At 34.8% G+C, this 23,470-nt stretch overlaps 2 protein-coding genes across 5 annotated transcripts in view; both read left to right on the top strand.

The window, feature by feature from the left end:
• The window catches only part of LOC126758415 (uncharacterized), a 140,841-nt gene that overhangs the window by 18,832 nt on the left and 98,539 nt on the right, over positions 1-23,470 (top strand). The window lies entirely within an intron of this gene.
• On the top strand, positions 12,778-13,526 carry LOC126759305 (uncharacterized). The gene has a single exon (XM_050474041.1). The coding sequence runs from the start codon at positions 12,822-12,824 to the stop codon at positions 13,524-13,526; it is 705 nt and encodes a 234-aa protein (XP_050329998.1). The 5' UTR covers positions 12,778-12,821.

Raw genomic sequence — 23,470 nt, 5'->3', positions numbered from 1 at the left:
GATCGGTAGTACACAAAATTCCCATTGGCAGTCAATAGAAGAGACTGTAGGAATATGGTTGGAATACTAACTGGTCACTGTCTGGTGCCGACACACGCCCGCAAGATGGAGTTGACAGATCAAGAAGATTGCAGGAAATACTTAGAGCAGGGCACCAGGGAAACAATGGAACATCTCTTGTGTACTTGTCCCGCCACTCAGTTCAATCACTGCTGACAGTTTGTCTTAAAACGCGTTTTTATCAACACTACATTTCACAAAATGGTTTAAGTAATTGTTTAGAAGCATGTTCTGTATATTGGTCACCTTATATCGACCTACCAAAGGTTTTATCTGATGAAAAAGAAAATTTTGTCCACCAAAATTTAGGGTGAAACTTAACTTTTTTGTAAATGTCGCCATTTCGTCAATTTTTAATTTTTTGCCGATCGTAGATCAATATATAGACATAATATTCCAGTGTAGAATTAATTTTTTAGGCTGCAATCACAAAGAAAGTCGCAACCGGTGCAAAAGTGGAGGCCCTTTTTTAGCGCCATCGTAAATCGCGTGTAACTCAAAGGCATTTAATTCTCTGCTCCAACAATTTCTCTGTGTTCTTAAAATAAATATAAATATACCTTTAAAATTATAAAATAATTGATAGAAGATTTTTTTGTGCTACTGCGCGTACAGGGCTGGTTAAGGAATGTCTAACCTTGTTATCAATAGCATCAAATCACTTTGTGATAAGACTAGTATGGCTGCCAGGTCACAGAGGAATTGCTGGCAGCTATAAAGCTGATGAGCAAGAAAGGCAAGGAAGGTTAAACTACATAGCTCAGCAGTCAGTAGCATGGAAATGGGTCGGTGCTCCCCTCTTCTCTTGTGATATATGTATTATTGTATAGTTGGGCTTCGCGGGAATTTGGCCAGCGTCGGGCCACAAACGGTTCGTGAGCTACCGCAAGACGCTTGGACCCAAGATTGACAGCAAGAGATGCAGTGAGCTCTTTTCTCTCAGAAATTATGGGAATTCTAACAGACCATTGCCCTATCGACATCTATGCAAGAAAATTGATAATCTTGAGAATCCAGCTGCAGAAGTTGTATTAAAGAAGGTTAGGTGAAAATATCTCAAAACCCCCTTCTGATTGTCTCGTGTTTACGAGATTAAGACTCAAATATTTGGGAGCTCACACTTTCAGATATTCCACCGAACTCGTGGGAATAGAAATTGAACGCCTGAGCAAATTTTTATATGGCCACAAGGCGCTTTGCTGACTTATGAGTTCGAATTACAGAAGATTTATTTTTATACTCGCGCAACAAAGTTGCTAAGGTATTGTTGCATATTTGGGCGTAATTTTTTTGGAAAAGTGGGCATGGCCCCGCCCCCTACTAAGTTTTTTGTACATATCTCGGAAACTACTATAGCTATGTCAATCAAACTCTATAGAGTCGTTTCCTTTAGGCATTTCCATATACAGTTCAAAAATGGAAGAAATCGAATAATAATAACGCCCACCTCCCATCAAAGGTTATGTTGAAAATCACTAAAAGTGCGTTAACCGACTAACAAAAAACGTCAGAAACACTAAATTTTACGGAAGAAATTGCAGAAGAAAGCTGCACCCAGGCTTTTCTTAAAAATTGAAAATGGGCGTGGCGTCGCCCACTTATAGAGCAAAAACCATATCTCAGGAACTACTTGACCGATTTCAATGAAATTCGGTATGTAATATTTTCTTAACACCCTGATGACATGTACGAAATATAGGTGAAATCGGTTCACAACCACGCCTTCTTCCAATATAACGCTATTTTGAATTCCATCTGATGCCTTCTCTGTATAATATATACATAAATTAGGAACCAATGATGATAGCGGAATAAAACTTTACACAAATACGGTATTTGAAAAATATGTAAATGACGGATAATGAAATCTCGATTATCACTTTATCATTTGAGAGTATAAAATGTTCGGTGATACCCGAAATTAGCCCTTCCTTACTTGTTATAACAGTTTTTGTTCATAAAACACGTAGGATTTGGAACAGGACAATCCTTATTCATTGTATTTTTTGTGACCGTCACAATTTAATGGCATGTAATGGCTTCATCTTCACTTATTTTGCAATTGAGGTTTCCATTGTATAACTCTATTAACATAGCCGTCCTAATATATTAGGTAGGCAATGATAACATTCTATAAGCTTGGTCTTAATATGCTCAACGTGAAATCCCCACTCTTTATGTGCTTTTGAGTATCACTGCATTGCGACATCAATATCGTTAAGTGACCTAAAATGCCAGGCCCAGCTCTAGCATTCAAAGCTTTAATGAGATACTATCAGAGTCAATAGAAGAATAACAAACCAAAACGAAGGTTGGTTTGATACACAAACATTTAAAGAATCAGTTCGAGACAATGTTCCTGTGTTGAGTATCTCGAACGTCTTATTGAACGCAGGAAAATGGATAAACCTGCAATTGGGATTTCACAGATACATATCTGCCTTGTGACTTTTTAATCCAATTTAATTATACCGAGAGAGTATATCCATAACGAGCTTGAAGTTATTACTCTGAACATAGTAGAAACTGCGGTCCATTCAAAGTGGATTTAATGAGAAATTATGTTGATTTTTATCAAATATTGATTTTTAGTGTTCCCCAAAAGAAAAATTTTAAAAATTTATGAATAGATAAGTGCTCAGAAAAAATTGATGCCAAAAAATATAGTTTCGGGATTCCGAATTGGAAGGTTTTGGTAACCTAAATAATTATTATGGGATTATAGAGTTGACATGAAGAAGTAAGCTATCAGCCTAAGGGTTTCTAATAAAATCACTTCTTCACCTTTTGTTTTAGGTCGTGCTCTATTAGGTTCTGAACATTTGCTTTGAGTTGTAGTATTAAGAAACCCGTAAATCTGTTCCTTGCAGTGAATGCTTATACATAAAAAACACGAAACTTTAAGACTTAATAATTTTTAATAAGACTTTAAAAGCCTCAAAAATTTTAAACTCGCATCAAGTAAATATTTCTCACTTGATTGATGTATCTAGCTTCGATGTATGTACTTCATACTTTTACAAATACTTGTACACCTTTAAATAACGATTACACATTTTTGCGGTGAGCAGGTGTGCGATGATATTTAAATATGTACTTCAGAATTATTTATATATGCATTAGGGTGTTGATTGTATGTGAAAGGTAAATTTACTTTTAATTTTTTTAAATACTACAATTGTTAGGGTGTGGCCGAGTTTTTAAGGTAAGCCAAAAACTTAACTTTTGAATTGTGAGTTGAAATGGACTCCTTATTCCTGGGGAGAAAAGGATTTTATCAAGACGAAACATTAGGCAGAAAATGATTATAGGAACTTGTTTGACAAATTTAGATTATAAACGAAATTTTGTACTTTAATTAAAATAAATTTCAATATACTAGGTCTTTTGATAAATGAAAATAGTTCACATTAAATTAAAAAAAAACTGTTAAACTGTATAACTAGTTTTTTATATCGAATTTGAAAAAAAATCCCACTCAGATACATTCTTAGGTAGTTTTAGGTTCTACAAGAATCCGCAAACTAGAAATTTAAATTCTGATTGCCTGAAAAGTTGTGGTATATTTAAGGAAAAAGATTTTCCTCACAGAAAATAGTCTAATACCGTCGACCGAGGCGGCCGATTGACTGGACCATTTCGTGAGATAACACCTTCCACAAACTTGGGTGGAACCACATATTGCCCAAGTCCATATCATTCGGGCCAAAAATATTCGGCTATCATTGAGTAGTAGCGATTCCCATTCACAGAAACATGCTGGTCTTGATCATCACAGAAGAAGTACGGCCCAATGACGCCGCCGACCCATAAACCACACCTAACCGCCTCTTCGCTCAAAATGATCCTTGGATGAAAATTCGGATCATTTTCAAGCTCAATTTGCTAACATACGACGATTATGGTGGTTAAGCGGCTTCAGTTCTTGAGGCAACTTCATCTTGTAAAGATGAAGGCCAAGATCTTTTTGTAAAATTCGCCACAACGACATCACAGAGATGCCCAACGCTTGAGAACGACGTGTGAGAGACTGAGACACTTCTTGTGTCTCACTGGTACGGGAACATTTTGTACTGTGCTTGTGGATTCAAAGTTTTCCACCAGGCGCTCAATTGTTGATCTGATAGCATGATTATGACGACCATAAATTGGTTGGTCTTAAAGTTGAGGCCACTGACTCCGAATTTCGGTAGTAAATTTTAATAATTTCGACTCGTTGTTGGATCATATATCTTTCCATGATGAAATGGCAAATCTTACTGAAGAGAAATGTCAAAAGAGCGGGAAAAATATAGCGTCGTTTGCTGTCCCCTAAAACCCGTTAAAACTACATAAAGACGAAATTTAATATATAGTATATTATTCATAAAGGCTCTAAATAACATCTTGTTCAGAGAGGTGATATATTATTTTTGGAACCGAGTGGGAGATAGGCATGAGATGTAACAAAGAAGTCGAACTTTAAACTACCTTCACAATATCATTGGGATAACTGGGACATTTAGCTCAGAAACTAATGCATTAGAGAAAACTTTATTTGTTTTTATGTTCACCCTAATGCATCAGCCAGCTTTGGAAAGTATTTGTGTTTTTTTTTGTTTTGTGGTTGAGCGAGTTTTTGTTTATGTTGGTTAACCGTCGACTACTCATACACGTATTCACGTGGCATATATGTATGTGTGTGTATATACTATATAACTGTGCCTGTTCAGCCATATCGCAAGGTACATAAACTCTAAGCGCTCATGAGCGGACACAAATTTGAATTTATTATTAGGTACATATAATGAAAAATCAATATTGTTTATTTTCGAAATATGTATTTATGTATGTAAGAGCACATACCAGTATGCATATACATATATCTATGTCTGTTTGTAGCTGTTTAAGTGTATAATGATAGCTTGTTAGGCGCACAAGAATGTTAGCAATGAAAATACGGAGAGACAACCAGATGAGGGAATCGCCATTAACATACATAGCTAGCAGCTACTGAGTAGTCCATATAACTATATATATTATGTAGTGGTAAGTTGAACCCATACATACAAGAGTTACATACCTGCGTAGATATGTATGTGTGAAAAAGTATGCTGTTAAACCCAAAGTATTTGCGGTGTATGTGTATGGAAAAGGGGTCACAGCAGCCCTAAAGGAGCAGCAACATTTCTCATGAAATATTTACAAACATTGGTGTTGGTGTTGCAGAGTGTTTGTTGGCGCTATTAGAGCTTGTTTTTGTTCTTATTTTCGTTTAACATATTATGACGACAATAAAGATAATGATAATAACGTTGGTAATAGCCAGTGGTTACAGGCATACTAATAATAGCCGCTTGTCTGTCGCACAGCTGCTGCCTGGCCAGGTGCCTGCTAAAATTGGCGCTCGAATTTATCCTGTTTGTTGTTGCTGTCGCTTGCATAAATATGGTTACATTTGTTAATTTCAGTTTACGTTTTGTTGTAATATCGAGTTTTGCGGTTGTTATCGTCGGCTTGCGGTGCTCCGACACCAGACAAAACAATTGACTATTGAACATTAAAACGTAATAAATATTTAAATTTCTGCAATCGAAATGTAATCGGCATTTTATTGAGGTAAATAATAGATAGAGGATATTATTTTATTAAATTAAGTGAAGTGAATCTCTTTTTACTATTTTGGCATTATATAACCTGCGAAATCATCAAACCGATATCAATGAACTATGGTGGGTCTCTGGTTTAATGCCAGAAATGTAAGAAACTATTAGTTCGAATTTGAGACAAAGACAATTTTAAAACAATTTTATAATGGAAAGCTAGAAAAAGAGAGATCAAAAAGGCATACGATATAAACTTCATAAGATTCGAGTATCTCGTGTCAAATTAAAAAAACATGTCCTCTAGACCATTGCTTCCTTCAGACGGTTCAGGTTCGAATTAATCGTCTGAGCGTAATAATCATCTGTAGTAATCATCATTTTCAGAAATCAAGCTTTTTATATACCCAGTCAGCTTATAAATTGTACCAAGCGGTTTTTCGTGCCAGGTTAGCTCCTTTTTATAGCAGGAGGAAGCAGAGTGCGGATCTTTTAATCTGCTAAATCTAATCTACTCTCAACTCATATCTCTTCCAGTATTATTTCATTGAGAGAGAGAAAGACTTTAAGTCCAATCTATCATACGTACTGACTGACGCCTAATATACTGTATATGCCTTAGTTTTGTCATAATTAAAGCTGACGCTTTGCTGACAGCTTTCAGTTTATTAGTGGATTGACGCATGAGTGCTGTCAAATTTTCCACCGAAAAACTACCGCCAAGTGAAGTTTTTAACTTTTTCCTTATATTTGAGGAAAAAATTCGAGGGCATTGAAGAAATACGTGCTCAGAGTCTTCTATGCACTCTGTACACGTCGGACAGTACGTACTAAGATCGCGGTGGAATCGGAACAGATAGATTCTAAAGCATCCATGACCACTCAGTATTTGGGTTAGGTGGAAGTCCAGGGTCCCATGTTGTCTATCTATCCACAAGTGGATGTCCGGGATTAGTCTATGGATCCACCGTCTTTTGGTTGAGGCTTGCCATCGTTGCTGCCACATTGTGATGCTTTTGGTTTTTTCCTCTTATTTTATACTTACAGATGGCTCTGATAGCTGGTCCAATCGCGCGAGTTCGGCTCCCTGGATGTCAATGGGCGGCTAGCTAGAACTTCGGCAGCGCTTGATATCGTTCGGAAAGCACTTGTTACTCGGATAGCAGTGAGCCTATGCATAGCGTTTATTTGCTTTGCATATGCTTTTATATCTAGTGTCTGTATCCATATTGGTGCTGCACACAGTTTTACTGAACTCATTGCTTTTGCTATTAAAGCTCACCTGCTGGAACGCAGGCAGCTCCTATTGGTCATCATTCTTGATAAAGCATTATATTCTTTGTTTGCTTTACGCCAGGTGTTCCTTAAATTTTAATTCAATATTATGTTATAATGTTTTGCTCCTGGATAAACGAAACGGGGCTTACTTGACACTTGGACTCGATAATTTTCTTTATTTTCTTAGTTTATGAGAGTCAACAGAGATTAAATAACATAACCTTACCTAACAATAGTTTACCTAGTGCTGCAATATGGCAGCTCACTACTTAATCGTAATGTTATGCTTACTCTGAGTATGAATTTTGGTATATGTGCCCTATTTGTATTGCTTACAGTAACTTAAAATATTCATCATTCATATTCAGTAACCTATAATATAAATCTCGGCCAAAAAATATAATTAAATCGTGAAAAATTTCGACGTGGATTAACTAAGTGTCTATCGATGGTATGGTAAATCCGATCAGGGTCGTAGATCACTACAAAACGATTTCGTGAATGAAAATAAGTTATTTTTCCTGAGACTATTGATGCTGTGTGTCAACTGGTCTTGCAACATCGTCATGTCAACCTATCGTATGATTGAGATAACTATAGACATTGGTAGGACCAGCATACATTCCATATTCCATGAACATTTCACTGTAAAAAAATTATTTACGTTGAATACTATACAATTTCTCAATCGCTTAAAAAAAGGTTCGTGTGGATTGGTTCGAAACACGTCTATGACATCGTGACAGGTGACGAATCGTGGATTTAAGCGTATGCGTATTACAGTAAATTCTGAGTGGTACATAACCATATGCTTGCCAGTTGTCTTTCAAGATATCAGGAAGGGCCGAAGAACCACCGAGTAGGGATCACTCTTCACTACGATAGTGCGGGCTCTCAAACATCGACTGCAGCAGTTGCATTTTTGAGCACTCAAAGCATCTATTTGATCAGTCATCAGTCTTTATAGTCTTGACTGGGCATCTAATGACTTTATTATTATTACTGTACGTAAAAAATAAAGAATGAGGTCAGCGTATTTCGACACCTGAATATGCGGTTGATGCGTTTAGATCGCATGTTTTGAAGATAATCAAAGAAGTGTGACTTTTGTCAGTTAGATGGATTTAGAAATTATATAATATTAATCTACAGACCCATAATGATTACGAAATCGATTTTGTTCAGCAAATTTAACTGTTACATCAATCAATCTTCCTGAGCTTGTAAGTGATCCGAATATTTTGGGTTTCTAATTTCAATACATCAATTTCTTCTTCATCACATAAACATATGCACAACTGTTTAGAAATTTGACAAGTTCACATTTGTTTTTATTGACGAACAGAAATGTTCGAAACACAAATTCGGAATATGAAATATTTATATCGTACATATATTTTTTTAATTGTAATAAATTCTACTGCAAAATGTGTATATGGATTACAACTTAACAATGGTGATCATCTAAATGCATACGACACTGATTACTACAATGATGGCGGAGAAGATTACGGCGAAATACAAAATACACAACTGCCAGAGGAATGCAAATCGCTACAATATTTTGCACTGAAACGAAAATGCTCTGCTCTCTATCCGGAAGATATAAAAGTCACCTATAAAGATGATCTCGTTGAAGCCAATGATCAGTATGCAGTGTTCACATTCAACGATGAAGGCGAGGACAATTATTTTATAACTTTCCAGCACAGCGCACTTTTTCATTGTGAGGAACTCGAAGTAGTTGATCTCGTACATTTTATATGCACAAATGCAACGGGCTGCTCACAGAATCTAATATTGAAAAATAGTTTCATGAAATGCTTGGATTATAAGTCCAATATGGTGGATGAGCTGTTGGTAGCATGTACGCCAGAACTTCATGGTAGTTCTGCGTTTACAGCTCTACATTATTCGAATTTTGTGGCGGGAAAGCGCTCCTCCGATGCCCATCTCACCACTGTCATACACTGGTGGTTATGGCTGGGAATGGTCATGCTCGCGACTATTTGTTGCTGCCGTGAAATTTTTGTTTGAAAACAAATTCAAAATTTGAGTTGTTAAATATTTTTGAAAATGTCTCTAATTTCCGTTTAAAAATAATCGTGATTCGATACTAATACTGTGTTTAATTTTATAACGAATAAAGAAACCAGCATACAATTCTAAATAAAAGAGCTACTTAAGCTTCCATTGAACCCGTTTTTTTCAAATTTATAATGGTACAATAAGTCTCTGTTGCTACAGAGTATAATAGAGATAAAAATAAAGATTTTCGAACTTCCGGGTGACTTTGTGCTGTATATATCGGCCCATCTGTGAGTTGTCTCAAAGAAAATGATAGAGCGTGTTTTACTCATCACAGAATATCTAAAATTTTTGTAATAGGGCGAAAACTTGAGCTGATCGCTATATAACTAATATTAGATTTTTCGAACATCCGGCTGACTTTGATCCACATGATTGGTCATTTATGTGCGGTACCTTAATGAGTCTCATGGAATATTTTTTAGTGTGTATAACACAGAATAATACCACAGCAAAAATAGATAAAATCGGGTCGATATTACCCCAACTCTCACATATGTACTACGCATAATGATTTTCGTTTGTCTAACAAATCTTATGCCGACAGATCTTATGTCGGACAGTGTATGAGTTTTATATGGTATATGTTTATGAAAAATTGTTTTGATTCCGATCTTCTGGTTGATGTTTTACAGCTTAAGGATTGATTCCTGCAAGTTGCTTGAATATAAATAGTTCGGTTGCACCAGAACTTAGCCCTCCCTTACTTGTGGTTTTGTAAAGTGATAAAAACATCTGCATAGCAGGTTAGTCGCAATTTTAAAATCGTTGAAGCCTATATCTTTTCATGGGGTATAATTTGTTCCTTCAAATTTCTATATAGTCAAGTCGAAACCGTACTTTATTTTTACTTCTAAAGTAACATGAATCACTGTCAAAAAATAATTTTAATAATTTATATCAATTTTATTTAAATTTGCCATTTTTTCAAGCCTCTAAATACATACGTACTTTACATCTTATCGCCAATATCAATTTAAGTGTGACACTTTCAAAAAAATTTTTTTTTTTGCTTTTTCTATAGTTTATATATTCAAAAATATCCTGTGAAATCGGCAAGGTCGTATCTTGAATAGTTTTTGAATGGCAGCGCTCTAAGCAGCGACCGCTCAGAGGTGCAAACATACATACATATATGTATAAGTGAAAACTTTAAACGCGTTTTTCTCGAAACGACATTTTTCAAATTTGCTGACATCATAACTCAACGTGAAATTGACCGAACCACTTCAAATTAAAACTGGGTATAGTAGAATACATTTGCTATACTTTTTGATTGGTTGAAAATTGTCAATTTGGCATTAAAAAAACGACATTTTTTTTTCAAAATTACGCCATTATCTTAATTTTTGATATTTTTCAAAGACGTTGTTCATTGTATAGAAAATATATTTAAGTTTAATAGACATTTTGAATTTTTTTGTTTCAGCTACTCATTCGACCGGAATCATGTCAGCAGTTGAGGCACTTTTTTTTCGGCACTTCCGCAGACAGCACATAACTCCGTTATAGTATAGCTAATGATATACTTTATTACGTCCATAGAACGTCGAAACATTCGAACTAGTACTTTCTTTTAAAAAAATTCACGAAAATCGCCTAATATTTCATGCGTCACACTGGTATAGCCCTTTAAACCCAATTAAATCACCCTGGCTCTCAAACTGTTATTTGTGTAATTCCACTGTTCACACATATTTAATCGGGAATAGTGAAGATAACGAAATTGCCGCAGGCAAGAATGGAATCACAATGGCAGCCTATAAGTATGCAGATATTTTTTTCCGCACTCCTTATTCCTGTAGGATGTGGAAGCTTTAATCCAATTGTTAGCAAGAATTTTTTGAAGCTTCACGTGAAATCCACTAATTTAACTACCAATAACAACAACAACAGGAGGTATGAATAAATTGCTCCATGTAAAGGTTTACAACGTCTTATTTCTTTCCTATTTAAGAAACGCGAGTTAACCTCTCGCGCATACTGTTTACCGCGACGACACGAACGCACTTTATTTGATTTCTGAAAACCCGAATGAAAAATGCCGCAACCACTACACTTCAGTCATTAATACATTTACTAATACATTTAGGATTTTCACGGATTTTAATACGGGCGACGGGGAAATAGTTTCGGAACTGCTTGCAACTGAAAGGTGACGCCGGAAAGTTTCCAATGCGCAGAGCTGCATTTACTGTCAAATTGTTTGACGCATTCTATTCACAGTGAAGTGCTAGAATAATAATTTTTATAAAAATAAAATTTAAATTTTTAAATATTTTTTATATTTAAATAAATACGATAATAGAAATTAATACCAAATAGGCGAAATGGGAGTTTAGCACGCTCATATTTAGGTAGTGAGTTGTTGTTGTAGTTAAAGTTTCAATGAATTTCTTAGGGACCAGTTGACAATTCTTACCAAAAAGCTATCGGTTAAGTAACCGTTTAATTATCCAAAAGTACTACCAGAAATTTCGGTTAATGTTTTTAAGCGCCAATTCATGAATCATGTTGATTTCCGTGGTAATTCTTCCAATGTATTTAAGTTTCGGTAGCCGTGACTGTTTAGTAATACGTCCCTAGTCGAATTTTCCATATGTAGCGCCTACTTGTGATAATTATTATGCTTCGGTGCCACCTAGCGGAGAATTTTTTAAGATTGGCTGGCTTTCGGTGCATTAGCATATGCATATGTAGGTACCTACATATTACGAAAAGTGATAATTTGATCCAAAATATAAATTATATTTATATGTATATATATAATTTAATTTCAAAATATAAATAAATATAATCGAAACGATCGTTTATTATATTTTGATAATAACTAAACTCTGGCGCCACCTACTTTTTAAATTTAATCTCTCACTGAAGGCTGAAAATTAACGCACTCCTCATTGTGAATAGAAAAATTTCCAGTTTGACATAAAAAGTACAACACTGTGCTTCGCCATGATCCGCCGCCATTTAGTCAATTCCGTATGAAGTTTCGTGCGCGTCGGATGAAATTTGGTTATTGTGGTAAATATTGAAAAATATAAAAGTTTTTTGTTTCAAATGCGAAAGTTAAGTGATCGGGAGTGTGTAGTTAAGTGAACTAACTATGAGAGCATGTTTTCTTATAGGTTTTTTAGAAAAATGTGGAATTATAGTTTCTTTAGGAAGATCTGTAAGGGTAGTGAGTGCTCGCTGTGCGTTTGCAAAAAGTGAAGGTTTGAAAGTTCCTTGTGTTATTGGAAAAATAAAGAATCAGCAAACGACAGCAGCGGATGTGCAGTGATTTCTAATATACGGAAAGTGTTTCCTCAACAATTTTGATATGAGACTCCTTTCAGGTGTGTATCCATAAGTTTGTAAGTTGCGCACGCAAAGCTCCTGTCCCTCCTTGATTTGCTTTGATGAGCTTTTTTCGATGTTTGCGAATTGAAAAAAGCTTTTGTGGAAAGTATCCTGTTTGTAGATCTTTTTATACATTCCACATTATATAACCCACAACATTTTTAGAGTTAAGGACAATTTGTGGTGGCACTCAGACCAGAGAACGTAAAGTATATATAAAGTATGTTTTAAGTTCTCTGGTTAGGTTTACCGGATTAAAGTTCCGCACTCCGGCTTTCGATGCTTCCCCCTACTATAAAAAAAAAGATCTTAATTAGTTGACATGTTTAACTTCCTTATTTTATTTAGTTTTTGTTAGGATTTCATTCCGAAAAGTTTATGCTAACCTGGCAATTATAGTCAAACATATTTACGTTCAAAACACAAATATGTACATAAATATTTTGTTTGGAAACTTTAAATATTTTGGAAATGAAATATTTTTGTAAACTTCTGATAATATTGCTAACTATAAATTCTTTGACAAAATTCTTAAACGGACAGAATGAAGCGGATGGTTACGATGATGATGAAAATTATTATGAAGGTGATGGCGAAGGCGAAGATTATGATGGCGACGAGTATGATTATGGCGATGTAGAGTATGTCGATGGTAATGAAGAGAATAAAATGGAATTATCTGAGGATTGTATATCACTGAAGTATCTAAAACTGAAACGAATTTGTGACATTGGTTATCCGGAAGTTTTGGCGCAAAATTACGAAGATATGCTCGTGGATGTGAATGAACCGTATGCTGTTTTCCAATTTCCATATGAGGACACAAATCGCTACTTTTTCACATTTCAAAAAAGCGCTATATTCGATTGTCAGTATTTACAAGTGATTGATGTACGAAACTATAAATGTTTTAATGCATCGGATGTGGTTGCAGATATAGTCTTGACCAAGGGCGTCATGCAATGTCTCAATCACCCATCCGCCGCCATTGATTTGCTCTTGGGCACTTGTTCATCTCAACTGAATGAGAGCGCAGTATTCACCGCTTTGCATTATTCTAATCTGGTAACGTTAGAGCGCAGCAGCACAAGTGGCAAAGAGCATTTGAGAATGGAGTGGTGTTGGCATTTGGGGCTCATGGCATTGTTGTACATTTTATTAGCAACTAAAAAGTGATGCATACAAAAGCTTTTAAGCGGAGATACATTGGAATCAATTTTTCGTATCAAATTAATGCAAAGAATTTCAAAATGATGCTTACATGTATATATTGTGGAGGGTCTTTTAAAATTAATTCCTTGTACTTTAAGACATGAATATAGCTCAATTGTATTCAGTACATGTTACGGGTACAATTTACTCGTTAATTGTTTTGGCAAAAGCTTACCAGGTAGACACCGATCATTTGTTTAATGTTTGCACATGAACTATTGATCAATAAAAGTTTGTTAAAAAGACAACAAAAAACTAAAGTAACTGAAGTTTGCTATTAAAGACATCATCATCTGTGGTACTACGCGAAAGTTGCTTAAGTTCACTGAACTAAATATGGTTAGAACCTATCACAGATTGCGGCAGATATTACATGTTGAAAGCGGAGGCCAAAATCACTAAGTCCGTTGAAATTAGGGTTAGGTATTTCGAAAATTCAGAAATTTCACTCAGAAATAATTTTAAAGCTTGAGCGTAATCAAAGGGTCACCCTCTTACGAAAGAGTTGAATTTAGTTTTGGAGATATAAACGTGAATGTTAATCGCCCAGACGTCAGTTAATTTGAATGTTAGGGTTGCTAACTCAAATTAAATAAGCTGGCGTTATATAGAAAACAGGTGATCTCGAAGACTGGTCCAGTAAAGATATTAAAATGTCACTAAACTTTTAATACTCTGAACAGGGTATATTAAATTTGCTATTTCGTGGCAGAAGATCCCTCCGTTTTTGAAATCTTTCTTCTTTATTGGCGTAGACACCGCTTATGTGATTATAGCTATAGCCATAGCTTACAACAGCGTGCCAGTCTTCTTTTTCGCTTTTTGGTGCCAATTGAAGATACCAAGTGTAGCGAGGTCCCCCCTCATCTGGTCTTTCCAACTGTGTGGCGGTCTTCCTCTTCCTCTGCTTCCACCGGCGGGTACTGCGTCGTATACTCTCAGAGTTGGAGTGTTTTCATCCATTCGGACGAGATGACCTAGGAAGCGTAGCCGCTGTCTTTTAACTTGCTGAACTATGTCAATGTCGTCGTATATCTCGTACAGCTCATCGATCTTTCGAATGTGATATTCGCCGTTACCAATGCGCAAAGGACCATAAATCTTTCGCAGAATTTTTCTCTCGAAGACTCGTAACCATATAGCAGGTCTTTGTTCGTCGAGAGAGGATTTTACTTTTCAATTGCCTACTCAGTCCGAAGTAGCAGCTGTTGGCAAGAGACAGTTTTTGCGATATCGATCGAGCATATATCTGCCATACAAACTGAACCATCAAAATCAAGTTCTTGTAAAAAAACTCTTTTATTTGTACGAAATTTGGTATGGTATAATCTCTGAGCAAATTGTTCAGATCGGATCATTATAGTATATACATAGGTGGACATGTGTAATAAAGATGAGATAATTGTCTTTTTCTTACTGCCAGAATAAACTGTCAATTTTACTTAATTTCTTTAGATATGTGGACCCAGCCCCTTAACTTTTGTTTCATGTTGCGGCGGCCATTGAGTAGTTTCATATATTATATATTACGTAAGATCTACATATATCCGTATACATATGTATATTGTAAAAAGAGCAATTTAATGCCGAACTAAATACCTCCAGTTTGCGGTTTTCAATGAAGTAAAAGGCTTCCATTGCGTTGAAAATATTAGGAGTTAATAAAGAAAAGTTTAGCAAATAATAAAACTGCTTAGGCAGGTATTGAGATAATCAAGAAGAACCGTTCACACGGCAGTCGTTTCTAAGTAACCGGAACATACCCGGATTTTTATCCGATCGAAATCCTCGAAATTACTGCAGGATTGTTTTTTGCCGCTACAACAACAACCAATAAGTATGAAAAGGCTTATTCGATAGGATTCTCGGGATATGATAAATAAATATAAATTTTGAACCAGTGGTACGTGTGGATATATTATAACTTATTTAATATTTAAGAAGCTTTTAGGTAGAGCAGGGCCAATATTTCACCAGCTCACACTACCACTCGTATTAAAACTAAAAGCATATAATCTTAGTGTTGAAATTGCTAGACTTGCCTTAGAGTACGAGGCATATACCAGCTCAGAAATAAAAATTGATCTATAACAAGTAAGGAAGGGCTAAGTTCGGGTGTCACCGAAAATTTTATACTCTCGCATAATAAAGTGATAATCGAGATTTCATTATACGTCATTTACATATTTTTCAAATACCGTATTTTTGTAAAGTTTTATTCCGCTATCATCATTGGTTCCTAATGTACTATATATTATACAGAGAAGGCATCAGATGGAATTCAAAATAGCGTTATATTGGAAGAAGGCGTGGTTGTGAACCGATTTCACCTATATTTCGTGCATGTCATCAGGGTGTTAAGAAAATAGTATATACCGAATTTCATTGAAATCGGTCCAGTAGTTCCTGAGATATGGTTTTTGGTCCATAAGTGGGCGAGGCCACGCTCATTTTCAATTTTTAAAAAAAGCCTGGGTGCAGCTTTCTTCTGCAATTTCTTCCGTGAAATTTAGTGTTTCTGACGTTTTTTGTTAGTCGGTTAACGCACTTTTAGTGATTTTGAACATAACCTTTGGGCGTGGTTATTATCCGATTTCTTCCATTTTTGAACTGTATATGGAAATACCTGAAGAAAACGACTCTGTAGACTTTGGTTGACATAGCTATAGTAGTTTCCGAGATATGTACAAAAAACTTAGTAGGGGGCGGGGCCACGCCCACTTTTCCAAAACAATTGCGTCCAAATATGCCCCTCCCTAATGCGATCCTTTGTGCCAAATTTCACTTTAATATATTTATTTATGGCTTAGTTATGACACTTTATAGGTTTTCGGTTTCCGCCATTTTGTGGGCGTGGCAGTGGGCCGATTTTGCCCATCTTCGAACTTAACCTTCTTATGGAGCCAAGGAATACGTGTACCAAGTTTCATCATGATATCTCAATTTTTACTCAAGTTACAGCTTGCACGGACGGACGGACAGACAGACATCCGGATTTCGACTCTACTCGTCACCCTGATCACTTTGGTATATATAACCCTATATCTGACTCTTTTAGTTTTAGGACTTATAAACAACCGTTATGTGAACAAAACTATAATACTCTCCTTAGCAACATTGATGCGAGAGTATAAAAACAACTTATTCTCAGCATTGAGCTGAAACTTAATCCCCAAAACCCAGTTAGTTTTTCTGGTTTCGCCTTAGACTGCTAATTTTTATAAGTGTTTTCTAGGTTGATTTGAAATCGAAATATTCTCCAAGGTATTTAATAGTGTCGGTTTTTGAGTGTCGCTCAATTTTTGAGCATTATAATTATCAATAATATTCAACTGTTTAAAGAAGTCTAGCCATTTTTGATATTTATTATATTTGTGCATATGTATGTAGTTCATTTCCTAGCAGGGCACCTGTGCAAGCGTCATTGCATGAAGGCGCCTTGACAAATTTACGGAAATTAATGTGACTCTGCAGTCAGCTTGTTCCTCAAAGGGCCTAACAATGCGTACGAAACGAAAGCAACACTTAACAACAAAAACAACAACAATTGCATAATAGTACAACAAAGAAAATTGCGTCTGTATGCCAAACGTGAGGAGGAAAGCTAAAAATATGTCAATGCGAAAAAAATTCTTGAGTGAAAATGGGTTTGCGCTGTCGTTGCCTTTGTTGCTATTGTAATGTTGGCGTTGAAGTGTGGCAATACCGTTCGTTGCTAATGTCAAGAGTGTGTGCAAATTGCAGCAACAAAATATAATTGTTGTTAGCGAACAGGTGAGGTAAACGTTGTAATCTTTACACACATGTAACGTTAGCATGTGAACAGAACCGTTAGAAACCCTTGCGTTTCGCAAAAGTGAGTTGGTGGCAGAAAAGTTGCAGCTGAGGCTCTTGCAGCAGCAAAGCAAAGCAGTGCGTTTAGTAGTAGATTAATGAACAGTACTTATTTACTATACTTAGTTGTTGTTGTTTTTGTTGCGCCTGTCAGCAGTGATCATGTGCCAATGGCAACTATAATTTATTGGTTTTGTTGTTTGCTGTTCGTGCGGAAATTTTCGAAAAACGCAAAATGCATGCACACAGCTGGGAAAGCATCAACGTGCTGCTACCGTTAGGGAGTATGTAGGTGTGTGGTATGCACGAGTGTTGCATGCAAGCACTAAAGGAAGCACAGCAGCTTGCTGGCATATTGCAACATTTCAAATGTTTGGATAAGAAATCGAATTTCGACGCATTCACACACACATATACTATATATGTATATACACATATGTTACAGTTATATACAACTATGCGCCATATACGTGCTTTTATGGTATAACATTGGCATTGAGGTTTATTGTTTGTGCAATTATGGCATGACAAAAGGTATTTATTGCCCTTTCTTTCCTAGTTAGTTTCATATTTCGTGCCACCACACACCAATATGCTGACTTATTTTCACAACACTCAAACGTCAATCTCTCATATCAAATGTGCTGCTTTTTGAGTGCAAGTGTTACAATGAAAAGCTTTTAAAGTACGTGCTTAGCTGCATGACAGTTTTTTTTCCGTCATAAATCCGTCTCAGTTCTCAAAATTTGTTCAAAATCTGAAGAATATCAAGTGGGCGGTTCTCCCTCCATATATGAATGTGAACTAGTTCATTATAGCATCGCAATTTCAAAATTTGGTTACAGGCTAGACTAGACTTACAAGCTTTAGCGCGTAAAGTTCCCATTAGACTTATTAGTACAGTATCAGAGTGTTAAACTTGACTCATACTAACTTAGCACATATATTTTTAATAAAATTGAAAACCTCAGTAATGAAATGCTACTTAGAATTAGAAATCGGTATATACCGTTTTCGTCTCTAGGTATTATGATATGGACTTCCATCTGCCTTAAGAACCTTTTATCTACTTCTTTCATTGGTTTCTAAGGCTCTTTGATAACTATCCGAAATATCTTAAAAAATTTGTTAAGAATGTAGTGTTAAGTCATTCAGTCATTATGATATCTCTTATCCAATCGATTGAGATTGTTTAGCATAATGGGAACTGGTAACCACGATGAACGAAACCGGCTTGCTCATCTTAAGTATATTCTGAAAATGTGGGTTACACTGTCTTTCGTTAGTCCAGTTGTCTTTAAGGGTTACATGGGTTTCGAAAAATTTAATTTGTTTATTATTTTATTAAATTTTACAATACTTCTAGAATATTGTTCGAATTTTTCAAGTTGATCCTAGTAATGGTTTCGTAGATACAGCCTTGAGAACTTGTTCGCTCGAGGCTAGCTAAGCTAAGTGCTCCGCCTTTAAACGCGTTTTTCTCAAAACTGTGTTTTAGAAGTCGGTTGGTATGATTTCTCCTGAACTACTCAACCGAGTTTCATTAAATATTACACAGGTCTTTGAGATATTATACAATTCTTAAAGAGTTGAACAAAGGATTTTTTTTCGATTACAACTATTTGAAAAAAAATATGTCGCGATATTTTTATTTTTTTGTAAAAATGACTGCCAAAAATCCAATTTTCATTTTTTTCCCTTCGTCCAAGTTCTAAGTTAAAGTTATAACTAAAACACGTATTTTTTCACTATAGATAATCCTGTAAGGAATTACTCTGCCATCGCAGGCGTATCGGAAATGACGCCGCAATGGCCGAGTTTAAAATATTTTTTCCAAAAATTTCAGAATTTTTTTGTTAATAGTGTATGTTTGTAACAATAAAAAATTCTAATAAAATATTTAATTTTTTATATAAGAAAAAAATTGTTGAAAAAGGGACTGTTTTTTACCCGAGGAAACTCATCTAACTCCTAATGTGGATATTTGTTTTATTAGACCAGAATACAGCTAGAAAGCTTTACATATGCGATAAACTAATTTGGTATAAAAGAAGAACAATCGGTTTATATTGAGTAATTCTGACGTCATGAGCTAAATTGCTCATCTATATCAGCTCCGATTATTTAACATACTTTAAAATCGTACTTTTTGCAAAATAAGCTGATGCTTGACTGTGTCTGTGGTTATACTCGTATATATACATTTTTTTTATTTCTTTGAGCGAACATATTGCTCCAGACAAAGAATTTTTTGTATTGTGAGCACGACTGGCAAAGATATAAAATTGTACGGTTAAGCCGTGAAACCAAATCTGGTACAATAAAATAAATGTATCTTAAAATATACATATATCTGTAGCATATATACATATGTACTCGTATATGTGCCTTAGGGTGTCCGTCATTTCCCATGTTAATTTCTTTTTTGTCAAAGTCCCTTGAAATTTCAGTTTTTGCCTTAAAAATTAAATGCAACAAAAATAAATACTTCGTTTTTTACTATCATTTTTTCATTCTTTGTTTGCCATAAATTTTACATGCGATTTTTTTGATATTGCAATGCATTCTATATATCCCAAGCAAATAAACCTACAACTTAAGGAATTTTTCTTAATAAACTTTTAAATTTATTGAACCAAAAATTTGTACACATATTATGGAATTATTTAATTGTATTTTAAGACTTAACATTAGTAAAAATATTAATTTCGAAAGGAATGACAGCTGATCTCCGGGAGCTCCTCTAAAATGGACGTTTTGTGTGACCTCTATATCTCTGAACCGGCTTCTCTGAAATTAACAAAAAAAACTAAACAGATTTCTTTAAAGTATTGTTAAATCTACTAATGAATTGAAGGAATAGCAAAATATTTTTTTTTGACAAAATTGCGGCTTTTCAACATAAAATTCGATTTTGAACCAAAAATTCGCCTTTAAATTATTTATAAAAAAAATATTTATTGCTGAGAAAAAATCTTCGTTTAATACTAAAAAATATATTTAAGAAGCTCGTGTTAAGACTAATCGGTTTAGTCGTTTTCGAGTAATGTTGATCACCGATTTGGAGAAAAACACTTTTAAAGTTTGGCCTTGTACTTCCAAGCACTTTGAAACGCCTTTTCAACTTTGCGTGTAACTTCGAAAATATTCACCGGAACGATATGAAATTTGCTCTTGGAATCTTTAAATATATGTACTTTAAGAAAATAGAATTTTTGCAAAATTCAAAATTTTGCGATCGACAAAAAATGGTCTCAATAATTTTTTCACAAATATATTGCTTCAAAAGTTATACGCAGTTCAAGTTATGCATCTAATGTAGTGAGCATTCATTCATTACACCATGGCGTATGAGTAACACAGAATGTATCAGATAAATCACTTTTATAAATGCTCAGTACTTTTCATGTATAACTCTTTTTTTCTTAGAGCAAAAAATTGTGTATTAAAATATCACTTTTTCAAAGATGCAGCTTTACTTGTTTATGGCGAAATATCAAAAAATACCAACTTAAATACATGAGAATAGCATAATTTTTTTAGAGAGAAAAAAATCAACTTGCAAAGTAATGGACACCCTATTGTACACATATGTATATGACATGATTGTAAAGCAGATTTTATACAAATCTTATATGGGGTACTTCAGAAACGAATCGAGCTAAATGTACATAAAATCAGATCGTTGGAAAGACAAATAAAATGTTCTTATGAAAATTTTTGTAATCTCTATTATTCAATGTTGATATAATATGTAGTCGGGGTTGGAATATCGATGTTCAGGCTGGCGTAACCTACTAAACTCAATCTCTAAAACTACATTGAAGTCAATTGAAGTACTTTAATGACAATTTTCATACGCGCCTAGAAAGACGTCTGTATACGTTAAAAATTATTTTATGTTACTGGTTACATACAGTGGAAAGGAAACCACCATTAAACTGCAAATATACCTAAGTATACTCTTTAAAGGATCGTCTCAGTATGAAATTTTCGAAAAATCGATTATTTTTTGTTGCATTATTGGATAGTATACACGGTAATAAACATTAAAATTATGACGGTCACTACAGCGTACAGAGTGGGGAACAGACCGAGACATCTACCTCGTTTTTTGTTTGACGCATTCGTTTCAGAGTTTTCTATTAAAACATTACACAAATTCACATTAGATCTAACAAAACTATGGGAGTGACATTCACATACCACAAATTATATCAAAATGACTGTTAAAGCCGTTGTGAAGCACCCTTTAAACGAAATGAAGCGAGTCACTGTGTTTTCGATGTTGTGGCTGCTTTTTCTTTATTTGTACTTTAATTTCGTTTGAAAAACATCCTAAGAAAATATAATTTCATCGCTGTTGTGCCATTCTAAGTACATGCTTTCAAGACTACATATGTTTCTCTAAGTATTGTATTAAGTATGTATGTACATATGTATACGAACATGTGCAAATGTAAAAGCACTTTAGCTTTTCGCTATAAATTCACAAATTTCATTTTTGTCAACACATGCACGATTAAATTATGCTCCCAGGGTTGCATGAAATACCGTTTAACAACCGGCTCGTTGAATTTTTCTCCTTTTATCTGAATTATATGTGTATACTTTAAGCGCTCATATGTATGCGGTCGCGTGGGCGTCGTTATAATTTTGTAATATTTGCCAATAATTACCTACTTATATATTTAATATTTCATATATGCAAAATAACAAAATATTGGCGCATTAATGCCGTTATGTTGCGAGCGAAACTATAAAAGGGTAAACAGCATTGTTACTACGAGTAAATTATTAATGTTATTAATTATTAAAATTTTAATTTAAATATTGACATTATATGAACACTGACAATAAAGAAGCGTCAATTAATAAAAACATTAAAATTCGTTTGTGACACCATGTGAGTATGGTCAATGAATTGTCTGTCGCAGGTGTTTGTTCAGGCGTCCTATCGCTTATAATTAATAATTCAGTTTGAAAAGAATGTAATAAAGGCAATGTTCGGCAGCAAGTGACCTTTATACTCGTATACATGAACAGTTTACAGTTATTACAAGAGTAAAAATAAATCTAAATAAATATTTATAAAATGCTTTCATCGACAATAGTATGAGCTTCCACTCTCACTGTGGCAGGTGGGCTTGATTATCATTACTAAACTATGCAATAGAGAAGTGAATGCTAGATCTGTGGGCAAAGTATAATAAGTTTATTTAGTTTAAGTTTCGCGCGAGAACCCATTTGTTGAAATATTTTTTTTTTCTGGGTTGGTATAACTGTCAGTGATATCTGTTCCAAATTTCACCTCAAAATAGTCATTAGTATTTAGTACAACAAAAAAGTTCCATTAAATTTTGTGTGCGGAATCAAATTTCTGGCGTCGAAACATTCAGAATATTGGAAAAGACCTTCGGTTATAGTTGTTTGTCGCGAGCAAGTATTTTGGATTGGTTCAAATTATTCTAAGAAGGTCGAAAACACGTTGAAGATGAACCTTGTCCAAGACGGCAATCAACATCAGCTGATGATCAACATGTCAATAAGATAATTGAATTGGTGGTTGAGATTCGGCGATTAATAGTCAGAAATCTTACTGGCTTCGTTGGAATCAGTGAAAACCATTTTGAAAGATCATTTGGGATACATTTCCTCGAAAATCAAATTTTGAAAACTAAATTTAATTTTAAAATTATGAAAAAAGTCTTACTATTTTTTGCTCATAATAGTACATATGTCAATGAGCCTGGTATTAGTCACAAAAAACTGTTTTCCTTTTTATTTTTTCCACAATTCCTAACAGCCTTTTGTATGAGGGATAGCAGTTCTTATCATAAGTTTGGCCAAAGTGACCGTGGGGATATAAATCCGTGCGTTGTTGTGGTCAAAGCGCACTTTTTCTCCGTCAATTCGGAGCATTTTTCCTGTGAGATGCTGGCAGTTTCAACTTTCTTGCGAGAAGTCAATCGGTATCTGTTAATATGAAAATACTGACGTATGACAGAAACAAAACTACCATTCCAATTTGATATACTCGTAGACTGAATATTTATCGGTTTTCTTTTTTGCTG

Source organism: Bactrocera neohumeralis, chromosome 5, assembly GCF_024586455.1.
Source record: "Bactrocera neohumeralis isolate Rockhampton chromosome 5, APGP_CSIRO_Bneo_wtdbg2-racon-allhic-juicebox.fasta_v2, whole genome shotgun sequence".
Classification (NCBI taxonomy): Eukaryota; Metazoa; Arthropoda; class Insecta; order Diptera; family Tephritidae; genus Bactrocera; species Bactrocera neohumeralis.
This window is presented reverse-complemented; position numbering and strand designations above follow the sequence as displayed.

Coding starts and splice junctions, on each gene's coding strand:
- LOC126759305 (XM_050474041.1), top strand. CDS start 12,822: ATGAAATATTTTTGTAAACTTCTGATAATATTGCTAACTATAAATTCT.